Here is a 17146-nt window from a genome sequence, read left to right as displayed (position 1 = left end):
GGAGTCGGCGGCGGAGCTCGGACCCGCGGCGGCGGAGGTTGCGCCTGCCGGCGACGGAGCTCGGACCCGCGGCGGCGAAGCTCGGACCCGCGGTGGGGGAGCTCGCGCCCGCCAGCGGCGGAGCTCGGACCCACGGTGGGGGAGCTCGGACACGGACCGGCGGCGGAGCTCGGACCCGCTGCAGTGGAGGTCGTGCCCGCCGGCTGCGGAGCTTAAACCCACGGCGGGAGCTCGGACCGGCGGTAGGAGCTCGACGCGGGCCGCAGCACTGGCGGGATCTCGACGAGAGAGAGGGAACGGGAGGGAGGTGATTTGGAGAGCTAGTTTGGATAAACGGTTGGTTTCCTACCCTTTGAGAAGCTATTTATTTTTTTACTTAGTTTTTTATCTCTTCATTTAGCTAGAATCTTTAAGGGTGTGTTTGGTTGGTGGGTCGAAATGGGTTGGGACGGGTTCGACCCACATCGACCCGTGTTTGGTTGGTGGGTTGTATGGGTTGGGTTGGTCCCTGGAGAGGAATATACTCCTTAGATGCGGGTTGAGTTGATCCGTCCGATTCGAGCGGACTAACTCGACCCACATCAACGTCGTCTTCCTCCGTGAGTCCGTGAGCGCGTGGGAGGCGTAGCCCAGCTCCGGCGCGCGCAGCCGTGGGCGTTGGCAGGAGGTGGGGCTGTGCGGCTCGCCCGTGGGCGAGGAGGAGGCGCCATGGCGACCATGGGGGCCGACCTCGAGCTGGGGGCCATGGGGGCCGACCTTGATCTAGGCGGCCATGGCGGGCGAGCTCGGGCTGGGCGGCCATAGCGGGCGAGGTCGATCTAGAAGGCCATGGAGATGCTCTAAACATTTGAAGATGCTCTAAGTCGGCAGCGATTCTTTTCGTATCATTACGCGCGCGGCTCTTTGTGCCGCCAGGCCTTCCCGTACGTAATTCTGTTGGTTGGTGTAACAATCCGGTTTTCAAATTCAAAATAAAAATGCAAATTCACCAAGATTTGAATAAATTCTACCAAATTTGGAGCTTACACCTAGGCCCCACTTGTCATACACTACACTGCCTCTCCCATGCATTCCCTGTGCTCAACAGAGCACGGTACGGAGGTAGGAGGCCTCCCGAAGCTGCTCCAACGCCGTGCGTGGCCGTCGGAGGAGCTCGCCCTGTTTTCCCGGCCAACGACGTCGCCAAGTCGTCCACGCCCTCCTTCCCGAGCTCGCCACCTGCCTTCACTGCTTCGTGCGCCCTCGGTTTCTTCTTCTTCCTCCTCTGTTCGCCATGGAGAGCAGCACGCATTCGTCGGCCGATTATGCGAGCTCCTCCCCACGAAGTCCAAATACATTGCATACGAAGCTCCCTCACCTGCTTAGCTCCCTCCCCAACCCCTCCAATCCCAGCCCCAACCCCCTCTTCGCCGGGAATCAAAGCTTTTCCGGCCGCCGGTCTTTCGTGCGCCCGAGATCCACCTCGACGTCGAACTCCCATCTCCGGCCATCGTTTCCACCGCCCAGCAGCTCAAATCGACAATACATGAGCTCGTGATGCTTGTGCTTCCCTCATTCTTCCACGTTCGCGTTGTTTCCGAGCTCGTTCCGAGCCTTGCCGACGGCCGGTCCGCCTGCTTGCCGCCGCCGCACGCCGCGGGCCGCGTTCGCGCGATCCCGCGCCACGCTGTCGCGCGTACCAGGGCCGACTTTCCACACTGGTCGTCTTCCCGCGCCGTCCCGACGCCGGCCGGCGCTGTCCTGACCGGAACGCCGCGCCACTGCCTTGCGTCTGCTGCCGCCGTGCGCCCTGTGCCACGCGACCCTATAAGCCACACCAGTCGCCGCCCCCGCCCTACGCGCCGCCGCCGCCGGCTAGCCGCCGTCGCCGGCCATCGCCGCTGCGGGCACCTCCGTACTCGCCCAAGCTGTCTGGACTCGGCTTTTTGCTTCATGGTGCATGAATCAATCTTAAGACGTCCCTGGGATGTCACCCTTCCTTCTTCGCTACCTGGCGCTCTCAAGGATGATGTTATGATTCTCATTCACATCTGGAAAGCTCGTAATTCCAAGATTTATGACCATCGGAACTCCTCCCCTGCTGAAATTCTTCGCCACATCGCTGCTGATATTGATGCTTGGAGTTGTAGATATAGGAGGCTAGCCGCGGAACTCCATGCTTGGCAAGAATGGATTGTAACTTGCTAGACACCTCTCCATTTTCTTCCTGCTCTCCTCATGTATTCTCTCTGCTCGGGATGCCGAGTACTATTTGTAACCGGACTCACAAGTTTCAAATGAAATAGTAGGTGGGATCTCCCCCCATATATTTCAAAAAAAATCTGGAAACTTTTACTAATTCGCAGTAAGCTGAGGTGCAAACACCAAAAAAAACTCGGGTAGTACGAGTGTACTACTACTGTTGCGGCAGCTGCGACCGCGACCCACCGCTCCAGAGCCACATTGTGGGGTCCGCTCTCTTAATGGCCCCACGTGTCATGGCAGACGGGGGGCGTATAATTAGGCGGAGATCCGGGGATTAAATTTAGGCGAGCGAGTTCATTTCCCGGATCCGTTTTCTCGTTATTTTTTTTTTCTCTTCGTTCCTTCTCTGTCCTCGCTCTCGCCTCTCTACGCTGCTCCCCACTTTTTCCCCGCACCCCCGCAAAAAAAAAAAACACTTTTTCCCCGCACCCTCCCGCTCGCGCCAATCTCCTTCCCCATCTCCGTCTAGAATCTTCGAGAACCTTCGGGGGGCGGAGATCGGCGCCCCCGGCCGCCCGGCGATGGTCTCCTGGCGGCGCAGCGCGTCCTGGCTGTCGTCTGCCTCCCGCTCCTCGCTCGGCGGCGCCGTCGGCGGGGTGGCGAAGGTCACGCCGGAGGTGGATCCGGCGGCCCAGGAGGTGGTGGAGGAGGAGGAGGAGGTCGACGAGGAGCGGTGGTCGCGCCTGCTCCCGGAGCTGCTCACGGAGATCGTGCGGCGCGTCGACGCCGGCGCCGAGCGGTGGCCACTGCGGCGGGACGTGGTGGTCTGCGCCTGCGTATGCCGGCGGTGGCGGGACGCCGCGTTCTCGGTGGTGCGACCGCCGCTCGAGGGTGGGAGGATCACCTTCCCGTCGTCGCTCAAGCAGGTGAGGCCCCGCCGGGACCTTCTCGTGTCATTGATCTGTTTGGGTGACTGGCCTTTTTCTGTGTCGCGCGAAATGGTTGTGTGATTTGAGGATCTGAGGCACATGGTTATTGTGGTCCTGCGTTTTCTTAAGTTCCATTTCTATCCTCGTAAAAATAGAGTTAGAAAAAAAAGAACAATGGTTGTCTTGGATTTCAAGCTGTAGATGCAGGAGATGTCTTCTGCGCCTTGTTCTTATCCAGGTTGACTCGATCTATGGCGATCTCTGGATCAGTCCTCTCATTTATTTTTTTTCCTTTGTTAATTTTCTGTTTCTGTACTACCGTCTATGCCTATTCAATTTCATTTTACGCAAAAAATGCTGAGATTTTATTTGGTAGATTTTATATTTTCTCACGGGTCGCAGGATTTAGTAGATCCATGACTGCAGTCAACAATTTGAGATATTTATTTATTTGAGATCTTATTGTTGTCCTTGCTGTTGTTCTTTGTGATGTTTTGTTTTAGAAGCGAGTGACATGTTTATCTTCATCATTATCCTCTTTGTTTTCTTTGTTTGGCTACATAACACTATAGTTTTTGGTGGCTAGTGCTAATAAAGTATGTAGTGGAGAAGTTGGCACGAATAAGGAATTCCTTATTTTCTTATGTGATAGCTGGATTTTGTATTTGTATGTAAATGACAATATGGTAATACCTAAAAGCTTACTTCTTCGTTTGGGCTTTCAACATATTGATTTAATAGATGTGCATATTTTCCTTTTCTTTTGCACAGCCTGGACCCAGGGATGCACCGATGCACTGCTTTATCAGGAGGGACAAAAAGAACTCAACCTTTTCTCTCCACCTCAGCTTAACGCAGGGTGAGTAGGCAGAATAGGTTGCTTCTTGTTCTTTGATGCTTATGACTTAAATAGGTAGTGCCAAGTAAGCAAGTAAAGAGGACACTTAACTTACTTCCTGAGGTTCCTGATTCACCTATGATATTTGACATTCGAATCCTACAGTTCTGGCAAACCTTGCTTAGAAAATTGAAAGTGTAGCAGGTACTGCCAAATAAGCAGAAGTTACAGCTGTTGCTTCTGCAGAGGTCCTTTCGCATATGACTTTTTGACGATGCACAATTGTACCTAGTCTTATTTAGAAAACATGAAAATGATCATATATTTTTTTATTGCTGTAATCATTTACAGCTTTCTTATACCATTTTGACAAGGACCCGTACGTTGCCATCTCCACCTACAATTTTTTAAGGGTGCTGCTTAAATATAATCGAAGCCATGCTGTAGGAAGATATTGCGTGTCATTGGTCATCGATTTTGTTCTTGGCAGTGACTTGACATCTGCTTGATTTGATCCTAATGGTCAATATAAATTCTTGGAAACACTACCTTACTGGCATGATATTACATAGTAGAAGCTGTGAAGTGGATCATTTGCAATGTTAACGAAGTTCTTGGAAACTCTACATGATGCCTTTCATAACCAATTCAACCTATGATCTGTCAAAGGAAGAGGATGTGCAGCACTTTGAATATACTGGCTCTTGTCCTGTCAAGTGTATGATTCACCATATAAATGGGGTCACAGTTTAACATGAGTATGGTATGTGGGCATTGCGGCTTGGGAACTAGAAACAAAGGAAAGTGCAGCATTAGTCCATTTTATCTCTTGGGTGTTCTTATAAATGTAGTAAAACTACTGGCAGGGAAGAATATGAGTAGATAACTCACAGTTATGGTAGAATTGGGTTGCATATTTTTGAGGTCATTTGTGCATAAAATCTCTCCTTAGAAATACAGTGTTCATAGCATTGTTTAAAACCGGGGTCCATAATTGATGTTCATATTTGATTAGGTCCCTGCAAAATTAATTGAAATTAGTTTGTTCTAGAGATTATGGCACTAAAATTATATGCATCCTTCTGTTGTAGACTGTCTGAGCACTTTGTCTGAAATTCTTATATAAAAGCCAGACTGCAATTTCATGTGATCTTTAATTTACTTTACTCTCTTGGCAGCCCTAACGGATAAAGGGAAGTTTCTTTTGGCTGCTCGAAGGTTCAGACAAGGAGCACATACAGAATATATCATCTCTTATGACTATGATGATCTTCACCCAGGAAGCACTTCATATGTTGGAAAGTTGAGGTAAGGTCTTATCGTTCCAGAACCTAGTTTTTCCAAATTGATAGCCTGATTTTTTATTATGCATGGCCGCTAGGTTAAATGTTCATCTTTGTTAGGAGGATAGAGTCCTTTGCGTATAGGTCAGAGTCCTTGATTTGTACCCCTACCCCTCATGCACTCATATATATTGCCCCTATGTGGCTATGAATACAAGTAACAATCTTTTGACTATATATTAGGCTTTTAGCTGAGGTCTGTGTTATGGGCAAAGAGATGTACTGATGTAGAATTTGTGTCATGTGCCTTGTTTCCATTGCTTGTGATTCTATTATTTTTCAAATACTTTACTAACTTCATCTCTTTGCTTCTGGTAGTTATTGTCTATATGCATTATCCACGTTCATATGTGTTATCAAGTTCTGTGGTTGAATAAGCTTATGAGCAAATTTCTGGAATGAGTGCAGATGCCATAGATTCCTGTAGTATGTAGGATATTCTGCTAGCAATCGCTGAAATCCTTCTAATTGATAGGTTGACTTCTTGCCCAGTTACTTCTGATGGGGGTTTGGTAGCTTTTTCCTCTGTTTTTTGGTAGCAGTACCTGTTAAAAAGAGCTATTCGTGTGAAAACAAGGAACAGAGTTGATCTTTTGGACAATCTACTCCAAAAACAGTCCTGTACTCCTGTTAAATTCACTATAGGGGCACAGTAAACAGTATTGCCTCGCCTCTGAACTTCCTTCAAAAATGGCCCATCCGCGTGTATTAATACCTGATCCAGATCTAGATCTAGGTCTGCATTATACAAGGTATCTCACACTCATATGCACATCCCCCATCATTGCATTAATTAAAAGTTATGAATATTGAAAGAACTAAGCATTGTATATCCAGAAGGGAGTAGACTGTAGAAGCTGAGGAAAATGCAAACATAATCTTATAAATTGACGCAATTCCCTTTTGAGATTTGGATTTTTGGACAGTGAGATTGAACATAAAACTTTCAAAAACACTAATATTTATGTAGAGGTGGAGAAGCATCAGCGGGATGTTGTACTGTTTAGATTCTTAATTCTAATAGCATAAAATGCTCAATTACGATACAGGTGATTATGAAATTAGTGGGAGAGTAGGCAGATAATGTCGCAGCATACAGTTGATTAGGACATTCATCTAGATTCATTCGTGCTGTCAACAATGTGGTGACATCTGGAGGTCTGGATGTCAGGGAACAGAGTTTAGATTGCCATAAGCAAGTACATGCTAACTTTCAAGCCCTAGCCCAAATGAAACTCCTCCAGTCCTGGAGACATCGGCTTTCTCAATCCTAGAAACACTAGCTCTAACCTATATGGAGAGACACCAGACTTCCTACCACTTTCAAATGCATTTGATCCAGCATCAGCAATGATGGTAATGAAGTTATAATTTGGCAATTTATGCAAGTTTCTTATATTCTCATTGTTGTAAAGGCTTGCAACGATGCTGATTTGATCCTGTGCCTTCTGCTTGTAGATCTGACTTCCTGGGGACAAAATTCATCGTCAATGATAGCCAGGCACCATATGATGGTGCTAAGCCTTCGAGGAGCCGATCTAGTCGCTGCTTTGCAAGCAAGCAGATAAGCCCACAGGTTTCAGGAGGCAATTACGAAGTAGGACAGGTGACATATAAGTTCAACTTCCTGCAATCAAGAGGACCAAGACGAATGCAGTGCAGTATCCAGTGCCCTGTAGGTCAGGGTACTGCACCAGATCCTTTCAAGGAGAAAACACACGCCCCGAATTCCTTAGATCTAAAGAACAAAGCTCCACGATGGCACGAGCATCTGCAATGCTGGTGCTTGAATTTCCATGGCCGGGTGACCGTCGCCTCTGTGAAGAACTTCCAGCTCGTTGCCACGGCTGGTTCTGGTGGACCATGGGGCGTTGGAGACGAGGAGACGGTGATCCTGCAATTTGGTAAGATAGAGGACGATGCGTTCACGATGGACTACCGTCAGCCTCTGTCAGCCTTCCAGGCGTTTGCCATCTGCCTCACCAGCTTTGGCACGAAGCTGGCTTGTGAATAAGTGACTCGGGTTGTTTACCTTGTTATATGGGTGCGTGGGGGTCAAAATGTAGCTGGTAGTCTGAACTAGTTGCCCTGAGCTGGGAGAAAAAGGCGACAAGAAAGAGTGGGCACATGTTGCCCCTAACTTGACGGTTTTCTTGTGATCGCCTAATGATTTGAGTTATATCGATGTGCGTCTATGTTGTTTATGAGATGATGACTTATTTTTATATAAATGTTGCCCCCCTTTTGGTGAGATTACTCGTAATTACTTGTTGCCATCTAGTGTGTAGTTAAACTTCCCTTGGATGGAATCGCATTCACCAGAGTTTTTCTCGCCGAAACCCCCGACCCCCGAGTCGCTCCCAGGCGACTCGGGGGGCCTCCGCGCCGCCGTCCGTCCCTCCACCTCAGGCCGCCTTAGGTGGCAGCAGCCGCCGCCGGCGACCGTCCGGGCGGCGGAGGCGGCCTGCTTCCCCCTCCCCTCTCTCTCTTCCTTGCCCGTCTCCCTCACTCCAGCCCTCAAACCTCGACGCTCCTCCGCTGGCCGCCGGGACCGGTTACGGTCTCCTTGCCGGATCTGCGGCTTCCCGGGCCGGATCCGTCGCCGCCCTGCGGTGGCGTGGTTGGGGACTCGTCCTCGTCTTCTCGTCGACGGTGGCGTGGCGCCGCTCGCCTCGGGGCTCGTCCTCGGCTTCTCGTCGACTGGTGCTCCGCCGCCGGCCACCGGGGCCGGATCCAGTCGCCTCCTCGCCGGATCCAGGGTCTGTTGGGTCGGATCTGGCCGGGTCGCTGCCCCCTGCCCCCTCTCCGTCCGGCCCTGTTTCGGCGGCTTGGTGGTCGCGGTGGCCATGCCGCGCCGACGCTCGCCGCCGCGGGTGGCCGTGGGGGGCCGCGGGTGCGCGGTGTGCCCGTGTGGCCGCGCCGTTCGGTTGCTCGCCGCCGCGGGTGGCCGCGACATGCCGGGCGCTCGCTCCTCTCGGTGGCCGTGGCTGCCGCTTCGCTCCGTGGTCGTGCCGCCGCTTGCTCTGTCGGCCGTCGGCTCTGGGTTGGAAAGGGGCGGTGGCAAAAGCCTTGGATCCGCTTACGGACCGATGACGACGACACCCTCGGGCGCCGTTTACCTTCTTGAAGGCGTCATCTTGCTGCCCTTTTCCTACCTCTCCAGCGAGCTTTCCGGGTGAAAACCTAGATCATGTTGATCGCACAACGACGGCGCCTACGGCGTCGTTTCCTTCCTGGAGGCGTTGTCTTGAAAGCTTTGTTGGTGGCGGTCTTTGCTCTCCTCGGAGAGCTTCTGCTTCTGCACCTGCCTTCGCTTCATTTCATCTGCATCGTCCGGGTCGTGCTTGGTCGTCGGCTTCTCTTCGCTGGCGGATGCTTTGCCGCTGTCGTCGCGAGTTCGGGTGGATGCTTTGCCGCTGTCGTCGCGTTGGTTGAAGTTCGGGCGTATGCTTTGCTGCCGTGGTTGGTTGTTTGGGTGAATTTTTGGCCACCTTTGTTAGGTCGTTGACCTTTGCCCCTGGACGGTGTTTGTTTCTGCTTGCAGGTTCAGTTGTAGGGTTGTTGCTTGAGACGTGGGTTGTGTTCTTTGTCTTCTCTGTGTTGCTTTGCTGATGTCTGTGTTGTCGTTGTGGGTCCTTGTTTATGTGTGCGTTTTTTCAGTGTTTATCTAGTTTTAGTCCTTTTGTGCTCTTGTGTTGGTCAAGCTCTGTTTGGTCACATCAAAATTATGTATGTAACTGTTTTCTTCTTAATGAAAAACGTGCTCAGGCACAGTCTCAAAAAAAAAACTTCCCTTGGTCTGCATTCTTCAAAGTCGATGGTTGAATAGTTTTTTTTTTAATAAATAGTCATTGTTGAGACATGATCGATTATGTACGCTCTCTGTTTTGAAATGTAAGAGATTTTTGTTTGGTTTAAGTCAAACTATTCTTAGTTTGATCGATCGAGTTTATAGAAAATAGTAATGATATTTTGAATATCAAATGAGAATAATTAGATTTATTATGAAATATATTTTCACAATATACTTATTTGATGTATTATATATTGATATTCTTCTCTTTAAATTTGGTCAAACTTAGATTGCTTTGACTTTGTATAAAACAAAATGACTCATTTCAGGATGCATGGAGTATCAAATTGTGTTTGCTGCTAAAATGGTATTAACATGCTAACAATATATTACTGCGCAGCATGAGCAATATACTATATTTTACATTTCAACTTACCTCGTAGAACATTGTCGATACGGGCATGCTATACGACATTAGAGATCACTAAGAAGTACTGTACGAACTAAGAAGCCATCTCTGCAGCATATCCTAGATAAGCACCTGCAGGCAGCAGCAGCTAGTTGACAGTTGGCACGATCACGCAAAGCCGACGCACAGCATAATGCCAGGGTAGGTTCCATCATTTCTGTAGATCGTGCACGCGTCTCTGCCGTTGCCCGTCATGGTCGACGCCCTTGCCTGAATCAATGGAGCACCACGGCAGCGGAGCATGTTTCTTGGACTGCACATGGAGGCCCAGGAAAGACGCCGCCGGGGGCCGCCGCGTTGACACGGAAGGCAGCGCGAGAGACAGCCACGACTCCGAGGGCGACTTGGGCAGCGGCAACGAGAGCAGGGGCCGCGGCGACAGCGCCATCTCGCGCCCGGCGACGGCCGCCGCGTCTTCCAGGAGCAGCGGGAAGCCGTACTTGACGGCGGCGGCGTCGGCGACGCCGCGCCCGAGCTTATTCCCGGCGCCGCTCGGCGAGCTTTCGGCAGTGGCCGGCGGCAGCAGCGCGGCGGCGTCGCCGGTTCTAGAGATCTTCCGCGCCGACGAGCCGTGGCACCCGCGGCCGCAATCCTCGTTTGACCTGTCGAGGACCAGGAGGAGACCCAGATGGCTCGCCTTCGGCTTGACGGCCTGTCCTCCTCGGTGCCTGCAGAGCTCCCGCACTGTCCTATCCAGCTCCGACGCCACGGCGGCGGCCGGTCCCATCAGGCCGCCGCCGCCGCCGCCTGATCGGAGCAGCGATTTGATGTACACCTCCTCCAACGATTGCTGCGAGGTTCCACAAGAAGATGTGATCATGCGAATTGTTAATGCATGAATGTGAAATTGTGTGAATTCTACGGCACGCAAGAACTGAAGTCCATGCACGCGAGTGTATGTAACAGTAGCAGCGATGCCATTACCATGCCGGGATCGTCTCCAGTTTGCTGCGGTTGCTGCTGCCCGTTCCGCGATCGCCGCAGCAGCGGATCCGTCTCTCTCCGGCTTCCGCCGCCGCTGGACAGGAACGGCCTGCCTGCCACTCGCCGCGCTCCGCGGGAGAGCAGCCTGGCGCTCTTCACGCACCGGCCGGGGAGCAACCCGCACCTCCTGGGCGCGAAGCCCGCCGTGCTGTGCGCGTCGGACCCGGCGTCGTCGTCGCCGCCGTCCTCGTTCTTGCCTTCGGGAGGGAGCGGCGGCAGGCGATACGCTGCAAGGTGTTGGAGCGGCAGAGGCCTTTGCGCCGGCGACCTGCCGCCGCCCGTGCGCGCGCTGCTTGGCACTGCCGGCGATCGCGTGGTCGGGTCCCGGGCGGACCCGGCCTTCCGGAAGGTGCTCTGCGGGGAGCTGGCCGCCACGGCGTGCGCGGCCGGCAGGAAGCGGTCCATCATGACGCTGCCGCGGGCGCCGGGCGCCGCCCGCGCCCCCGCCCCCGCGGCCCGCGGACGCGGCGTCGCTGAGCCCGGTCGCGCTGCAGTTCACGGTGACGCAGCTCACGTCGTCGCGGGAGAGCGCGTCCGAGAGCCGCTCCTCGTCTCGCGCGCGCTCGGGCTCGGAGGCCGCGGTCACCGCCGCCGGTTTCCACGCCACGCGCGAGGGCGCGCCGGCGATCGTCAAGGGCGGCGCCCGGCGGGTGCGGACGCTCTTGGGGTGGCCGGGGCGGTGCTCCCACCCGAACGGCACGGCGCCTGTGCCGGTGTGGCCCAGCAGGGGCCCCGACGTGGCGTCGTCCGCCCTATACGCCGGCAACCCCGTGGGCCCGGTGCCATCGCCGCCGTGGCGCCGGACTGAGATGAGTGGCGCTGCGAGGTTGATGCGCTTGTTGGCGTCGGCCATGCCCATGGCGCAGACACGATCGGTGCGAGCTCACTGCCGTGCTCCGGAGCCACCTGCTGCACGTCTGCACTGCACTAACCCGCCGATTAAATAACGCGGGGCGCTTGGATCGTTCTGCTTAATGATTCCTTGTAGGCTTGTACTCGTTTTCAGTGCAGAGCCTTGCATGGTGGTATCGCCGTACACGCACGACGTGGCAGGAAGCGGCCAAACTGAACTGCCAAGTTGCTCTGACTGACTCCTGTAACACCCAAGAGAGAAACAAAGAGGGATTTGGTAAGGAAGATACCAGTGCCTCCGTGGAGCATGCTCGTGCTCCTCCTGCATTGCTTATTTGCTTTACACCCACCCTGTGGCAGGTGAAGATTGTGAGTGAGATCACCTGCCGGCTGCAGCCATTGCCGGAAGGAGGAAACGGTTACAAGCATCTGACTGACCACATTCTTACTACCACATTCCTCGTCCTCTGAATCTCTGATTGATTCTATCATTAACGCTGCATCAGCATCAGCGACGACGAATGTGGCCGTGGCCACGCGGAGATTAGCATAACAACCGGTTGGTGACTACGGCGTCAGATGGACGGATGGATGGATGGCTTTGTCAGCAGCGGATGGGGAGTCGCCGTCGCGTTCATAACTGCCATGCAGGCTGCTGCGAGGCCGGCCGGTCGTTTTCTCGTCGCTGAAGAGGTGGGAGAAAGAGTCGAGCAGCACCGACACAAAATGCTGTTCCCTTTCCCCTGGCGTGGGAGGGAATCACAGTCGTTTGTAGTAGTATTCACTATTCAGCATCGTCAAGGTGTGTGAAATTTCTCCACGGCCCTAGCTTGTGCCTGAAACTTGGCTACTGTTTGAAAATTCAGAAACCTTTGCTTGTACAAATGTCTAACAACTATCACCGAGTCGCTGAGAACTAGAATCCTATCCCGAAAATGTTTGAGTGCTAGACTTGCCACTATCGCTCGCCTATTATCTTTGCCCTAGCTAGCTAGCGTGACAGCCGACGAGATGGGATAAATGGTAGAGAACGAGGATCCTAACTAATGCGGCAATGCTAATCGTTTGCTTGATTGGCTAGCACAATTCTATGCACTGTTTGAGTAATCCAAAACACTAGGTGCTAATCATTGCCAATAGTGGTTTTAGGTGTCCGAACTTTGCATTTAATTAAGCTGGATATGGGCCTCTAACAACTCTATGATCTGCATGACATGTCTCGTTTGTTTAGCACTCAAGAGCACATTTGCATGTGTCTTGTGATGTAACGCCTTTTCGTACTATTTCCAAAACGAGATCTCACAAAAAACAAAGAGAATTTAAATGAAGATAAAACAGCAAAAACTTTCATTGATCAGCAAAAGGAAGAATTCCACGAGCATGAGAAGCTGAGGACTGAGGTGATGAAATGAGGAGTAGGGCACAATACGATTTGCAGTTCCCAAATAGTGATGTTTGTATATATGGGTAAACTTCAATGTGATTGAATGATCAATCATGTTAGTATGGATAAAATTCGGGTCATGTCAGGTTTCGGATTAAAAAAAATTCAGCCAATTGCTAGCCTATTTTTTATGTCGGGTTGAAATTTCGGTCCAAGCCCAGCTCACGCATTATCAGGTTGGGTCGGTCAGGTTTTTTCTTTTCAGACGGGCTGGATCGGATAGCCTGTGATCAGGTATATTTAGTTCCCGTCTAGCATTCTCGGCGCTAAGAAAGGGGCCACTTCCATCATAGTAGCACTATAGCAGGATACTATACATCATCTTTCATGAAACAAAGGTCGATGATGCCTGGAAATTTAAAATAAAAATAGTCCTCAACATGAGGGTCACTCTTTTTCCAAATGCAAGTATGTCAAGAGATGTTGGAGAGAAGTAGAAATGGAGTCCATCAGAATGGCACTCGTGGAACCGGATTCGACACAAAAATATGTACCGTCGCTGAAAGAAGATAAACTCTTCGTCGTTGGTCTCTTGTGGACTTGATGGGATGCAGGAAACAAAGCTAATGTGGGTGAACAGATGAGGCAAATGGAGGAAGTTATTTACAGAGCTAGATTCATGATTTCTGATATTATCTTAAATAGGTAAGATCCACCATGCATGGCGCCTGCTCATAAGACCAAACGGTCTCCTCCATCGCCGGACATCCGGAAGATTAATTTTGATGGTTGTTTTCTAGATAAGGAGAAAACAGGAGCTTGGGGCTTCCTGGTAAGAGATCATCACGTACCAGCTGTTCTTGCCAGCGCAGGCAATCTTCCAATGGTTTATGATGTTCTCTGTCACTGCTGAAGCATACGCATGCCTGGCCACCCTAGAAGCTGCTTCCATGCATGGTATCAGGGATGTAAATGGTACGGATATTTTTTTACCATATTCGAATTTGATCTGGTTTGGAAGAATTTTTATCTGTTCATATCTAATTTCGGATATTTAATATCCATAACCAATCTGTATCCGGATACTAAAAGTTACATTTTTATAATATTGATATTCATTACAACCTTATTCGGCAAAAACTAACACTATTTGTATCTGACTCTGTATTCAAACAAAAATATAAAAATAAATATGATATCAATAATGTCCGTCCATATTCGATCCGTTTACCTCCCTACATGGTATGCTGCAATCCCATTCTAAGTCCTGGTGAACGCCCTCAAATCAAATTTGCACGATCAGTCCATTGGTGTTGTTTTGTTCAGGGATGCAAAATACTTGATCTCCACACAATTTCATATGCCTCTCGAAATTACTTGCTTGCATTAGTTTGAGTTGGGAACCAGATCAATCTGTTATTTGGGTAGGTCCCCTCCCAAAGCTTGTAATTTCTCTGTCATTCGTGATCTCACTGAACCAGAGGTGACGCAACAAACGCGAGCTCTCTGTGATTAAAAAAAAAAGTTAGCCTCCAACCTGATAAGTTGGACCATAAATAATTCTTTTCTCGTCCCCTTCCGCCAAATAAAAAGAACCCTATTAAAAAAAGAAATAAAAAAAACTCGTGCACTTGTTTAAGTAGGGAGTGTTGGAATTTCGATGGTCAGAAAACGCCGATAAGAAAAAGAAATGGGAAAGGAGAACAAATCCAAAAGAAGCATGTTAAGCGTCCTAATCGAGGGCCCAACTAGCCCATGGTTGTGACCTCAGGACACCCAGCGCCATATAAAATAGGGGTGGGGGCCGGCACTTTTGACAGTAGCAAAAACCTAGTTAGATGCCTAACCTAGTTGGCTATTCAGACGCCGACTTTGCAGGTTGTGTTGACACTAAGAAGTCGACATCAGGTTATGTCTTCATGCTTGCAAATGGAACGATTTCATGGAAAAGCTCTAAGCAATCGCTTACAGCAGCATCTACGATGCAAGCTGAGTTCGTGGCATGTTATGAGGCCGTCGGGCAAGCTGTGTGGCTTAAGGGTTTTATTCCCGGACTAAGAGTGGTAGACAGCATAAGCAAACCACTAAGATTATACTGCGATAATAAAGCCACAGTTTTCTATGCTAACAACAACAAATCGAGTGGTGCTGCCAAGCACATTGATATTAAGTATTTTGTTGTAAAGGATAGAATCCAAGATCATACTATTGAGTTAGAGCATATAAGTACTAAGGAAATGCTCGCGGATCCATTAACGAAAGGCTTACCTCCCAATAACTTTCATGAACTTATTGCCGGCATGGGATTATCGGATAGCCTGTGATCTTGGAACAAGAGGGTCATGAGACAACCATCTCCCATCAGGATGAGTAGTTTGTGTACCGTGGATAACTGTGTAACAATGGGATTAATTCACTATTGTGACACATTGTCTCTTTACACAACTCTACTTTAAGTATGGCTTTAGTTATCGACCTTTAGACCAAAGGGAAGAATGTTGGAATTTCGCTGGTCAGAAAATGCTGATAAGAAGAAGAAACGGGAAAGGAGAACAAATCCAAAAGAAGCCCGTTAAGTGCCCTGATCGGGGGCCCAACCACCCCATGGTTGTGACCCCAGGTCACCCAACACCATATAAAATAGGGGTGGGGGCCGGCAGTTTTGACAGTAGTAAAAAACCTAGTCAGAGGCCTAACCCTACACCCTACAGCTGCCCGATCTACGGCGGCGCTGGAGTCACCTGAAGGTCACCGCCGCCCCGCTTTCGTCCTGCCTTCGCCGAGGGGACAGTGTCGCTGGAGGCTGGAAGGACGCCGGTACCCGCCGCGGACTTCCACGACTCCGGCGAGTACTATTGCGCCGACGACTACGCCGACCGAGATGGCCAGCGCATCCGCTACGAACCCGATGCCACTACTCGCTGGTCTAGATCTAACTTTCTCATGTTTTACTTAAGGGTTGTGCGTACTTAAGTAGATGTAGATCTCATATGAGTTTAAGTTTTAAGTTCTAAGCATGTTTAGATCCTACATTTGGTATCAGTCGCCTAAACATCTACTCCGTGAGCCATTAGAACCCTAGATCTAGATCCAGTTTTAGATCTTGGTTGGTTTATACTCTCGGTTCAAATTTTAGTTCATGTTTCAAGTAGATCTATAAGTTCTCAATGTCGATCTCGCATGCTCAGTACTAGATCCGAGAAATAAGGAGGTGAAATGAATAAATATTAGATCCAATGTTTCCCACCCATCAGAAACTCCAAAGCCCTCAGATCCGCAAGCAAATAAGAGCACCATAAGACCGCGCGGGGCTCCGAGGCTCCCGCGGCAGTGCGCCATAAGAAAATAAGGCCTCTCGGGGCTCTGAGGCTCCCACGGCGGCGCGCCATAAGAAAAGATGGGGCTCTGAGCCGCCACCGTGAAGCACAAAAAAAAGCGGCTCGACGGCCAGCCATGAGTTACGGCCGCGCGGGGTAACGAGGCTCCCGCGGCGGCACGACATAAGAAACCATGGGACTCTGGGCCGCCACGGCCCGCATAAGAAACAACAAAAAAAAGGCGGCTCGAAGGCCGGTCATCAGTCACGGCCGCGCCCGCACCACCACAGTCACACCCGCGCACCTAACGGCAGCGGAGCTCAAAAACCGTGGTGGCGAATTCGGGACACTGGCATTAGCTCGGCGCGACACCGGCGACCGTGGAAGCCGGCCAACTCCATGGCGCCGTGAGGCCACCGGAGCCGGCTCTGCCGCCGCGGCCGCTTCGGCCACGCCTCAAGGGACAAGAAACTGAGGACGAGCTCTAAGGCACAGATACGCGCGCGCTGTAAGGCCGCCGGATGAGCTGCTCCGGCATGCCGCGCCATGTGCGCACGCGGCGCAAGGGCCGCTGCGGCTCAGGCCGGCGGCGACGCCATGAGGAGCGGCGGCGGCTGCTCAGTGGAGAGAGGGGAGGAGAAAATAGAAATGAGCTAGGGTTTTGCCATGAGATTCGGCCAGTCCTTTTATACCCACGAAAATCACTCATGTCCGTCGGATTAAGGGTTAGGAGATCCAACGGCTCAGATCTTTGGTCCGTTAGGGGAGCCGCGCCGGGCCGAATGGCCGGCCCAGCCATTGGCTGTTGGGCCGCCGGCCCAGGCGGACTGGGGGGGGGGGGGGCTGGGCCACTTGGCCGGCCTGTCGGATTTTGTGCCACGAGCCCACTAAGCTTTAGGCCCTCCTGAATTTTCGTATTTTCTTCAGTTTATTCATTTCCGAATTGTATTTTCAGTGTATAATTAGTTTAAATTCACATAAGCTCCGAATGAATTTAATTTTGGGCATGTTTACACTGAAAATTATGAGAAATTTTATGAGTTACTATTCTTA

At 51.0% G+C, this 17146-nt stretch overlaps 1 protein-coding gene and 1 pseudogene across 2 annotated transcripts; one reads left to right on the top strand and one right to left on the bottom strand.

Moving 5' to 3' along the window:
• The first annotated feature begins 1935 nt into the window (after positions 1-1935).
• On the top strand, positions 1936-7554 carry LOC120664935 (tubby-like F-box protein 9). Of its 2 annotated transcripts, XM_039944326.1 has the most exons (5): positions 1936-2623; positions 2658-3110; positions 3885-3972; positions 5130-5259; positions 6753-7554. In XM_039944326.1, exons 2-5 carry the CDS (start codon positions 2766-2768, stop codon positions 7306-7308), a joined length of 1119 nt encoding a protein of 372 aa, XP_039800260.1. In that variant the 5' UTR covers positions 1936-2623; positions 2658-2765; the 3' UTR covers positions 7309-7554. The 2 variants fall into 2 exon arrangements, with proteins under 2 accessions (XP_039800260.1, XP_039800259.1); XM_039944325.1 differs by having other exon boundaries at positions 1936-3110.
• A 1870-nt stretch (positions 7555-9424) lies between these two features.
• LOC120664934 lies at positions 9425-11849 on the bottom strand (annotated as a pseudogene).
• Between the last annotated feature and the right edge of the window lie 5297 nt (positions 11850-17146).

Source organism: Panicum virgatum, chromosome 3N, assembly GCF_016808335.1.
Source record: "Panicum virgatum strain AP13 chromosome 3N, P.virgatum_v5, whole genome shotgun sequence".
In the NCBI taxonomy this organism is placed as follows: Eukaryota; Viridiplantae; Streptophyta; class Magnoliopsida; order Poales; family Poaceae; genus Panicum; species Panicum virgatum.
Note: the sequence above shows the minus strand (reverse complement) of the source record. Positions and strands in the feature narration are given on the sequence as shown.

What these genes read in the sequence shown, in the direction of transcription:
- LOC120664935 (XM_039944326.1), top strand. Translation starts at nt 2,766, where the DNA reads ATGGTCTCCTGGCGGCGCAGCGCGTCCTGGCTGTCGTCTGCCTCCCGC. An exon ending in CCACCTCAGCTTAACGCAGG is followed by an intron (nt 3,973 to 5,129) that starts GTGAGTAGGCAG and finishes CTCTCTTGGCAG; the next exon opens with CCCTAACGGATAAAGGGAAG. An exon ending in TCATATGTTGGAAAGTTGAG is followed by an intron (nt 5,260 to 6,752) that starts GTAAGGTCTTAT and finishes TTCTGCTTGTAG; the next exon opens with ATCTGACTTCCTGGGGACAA.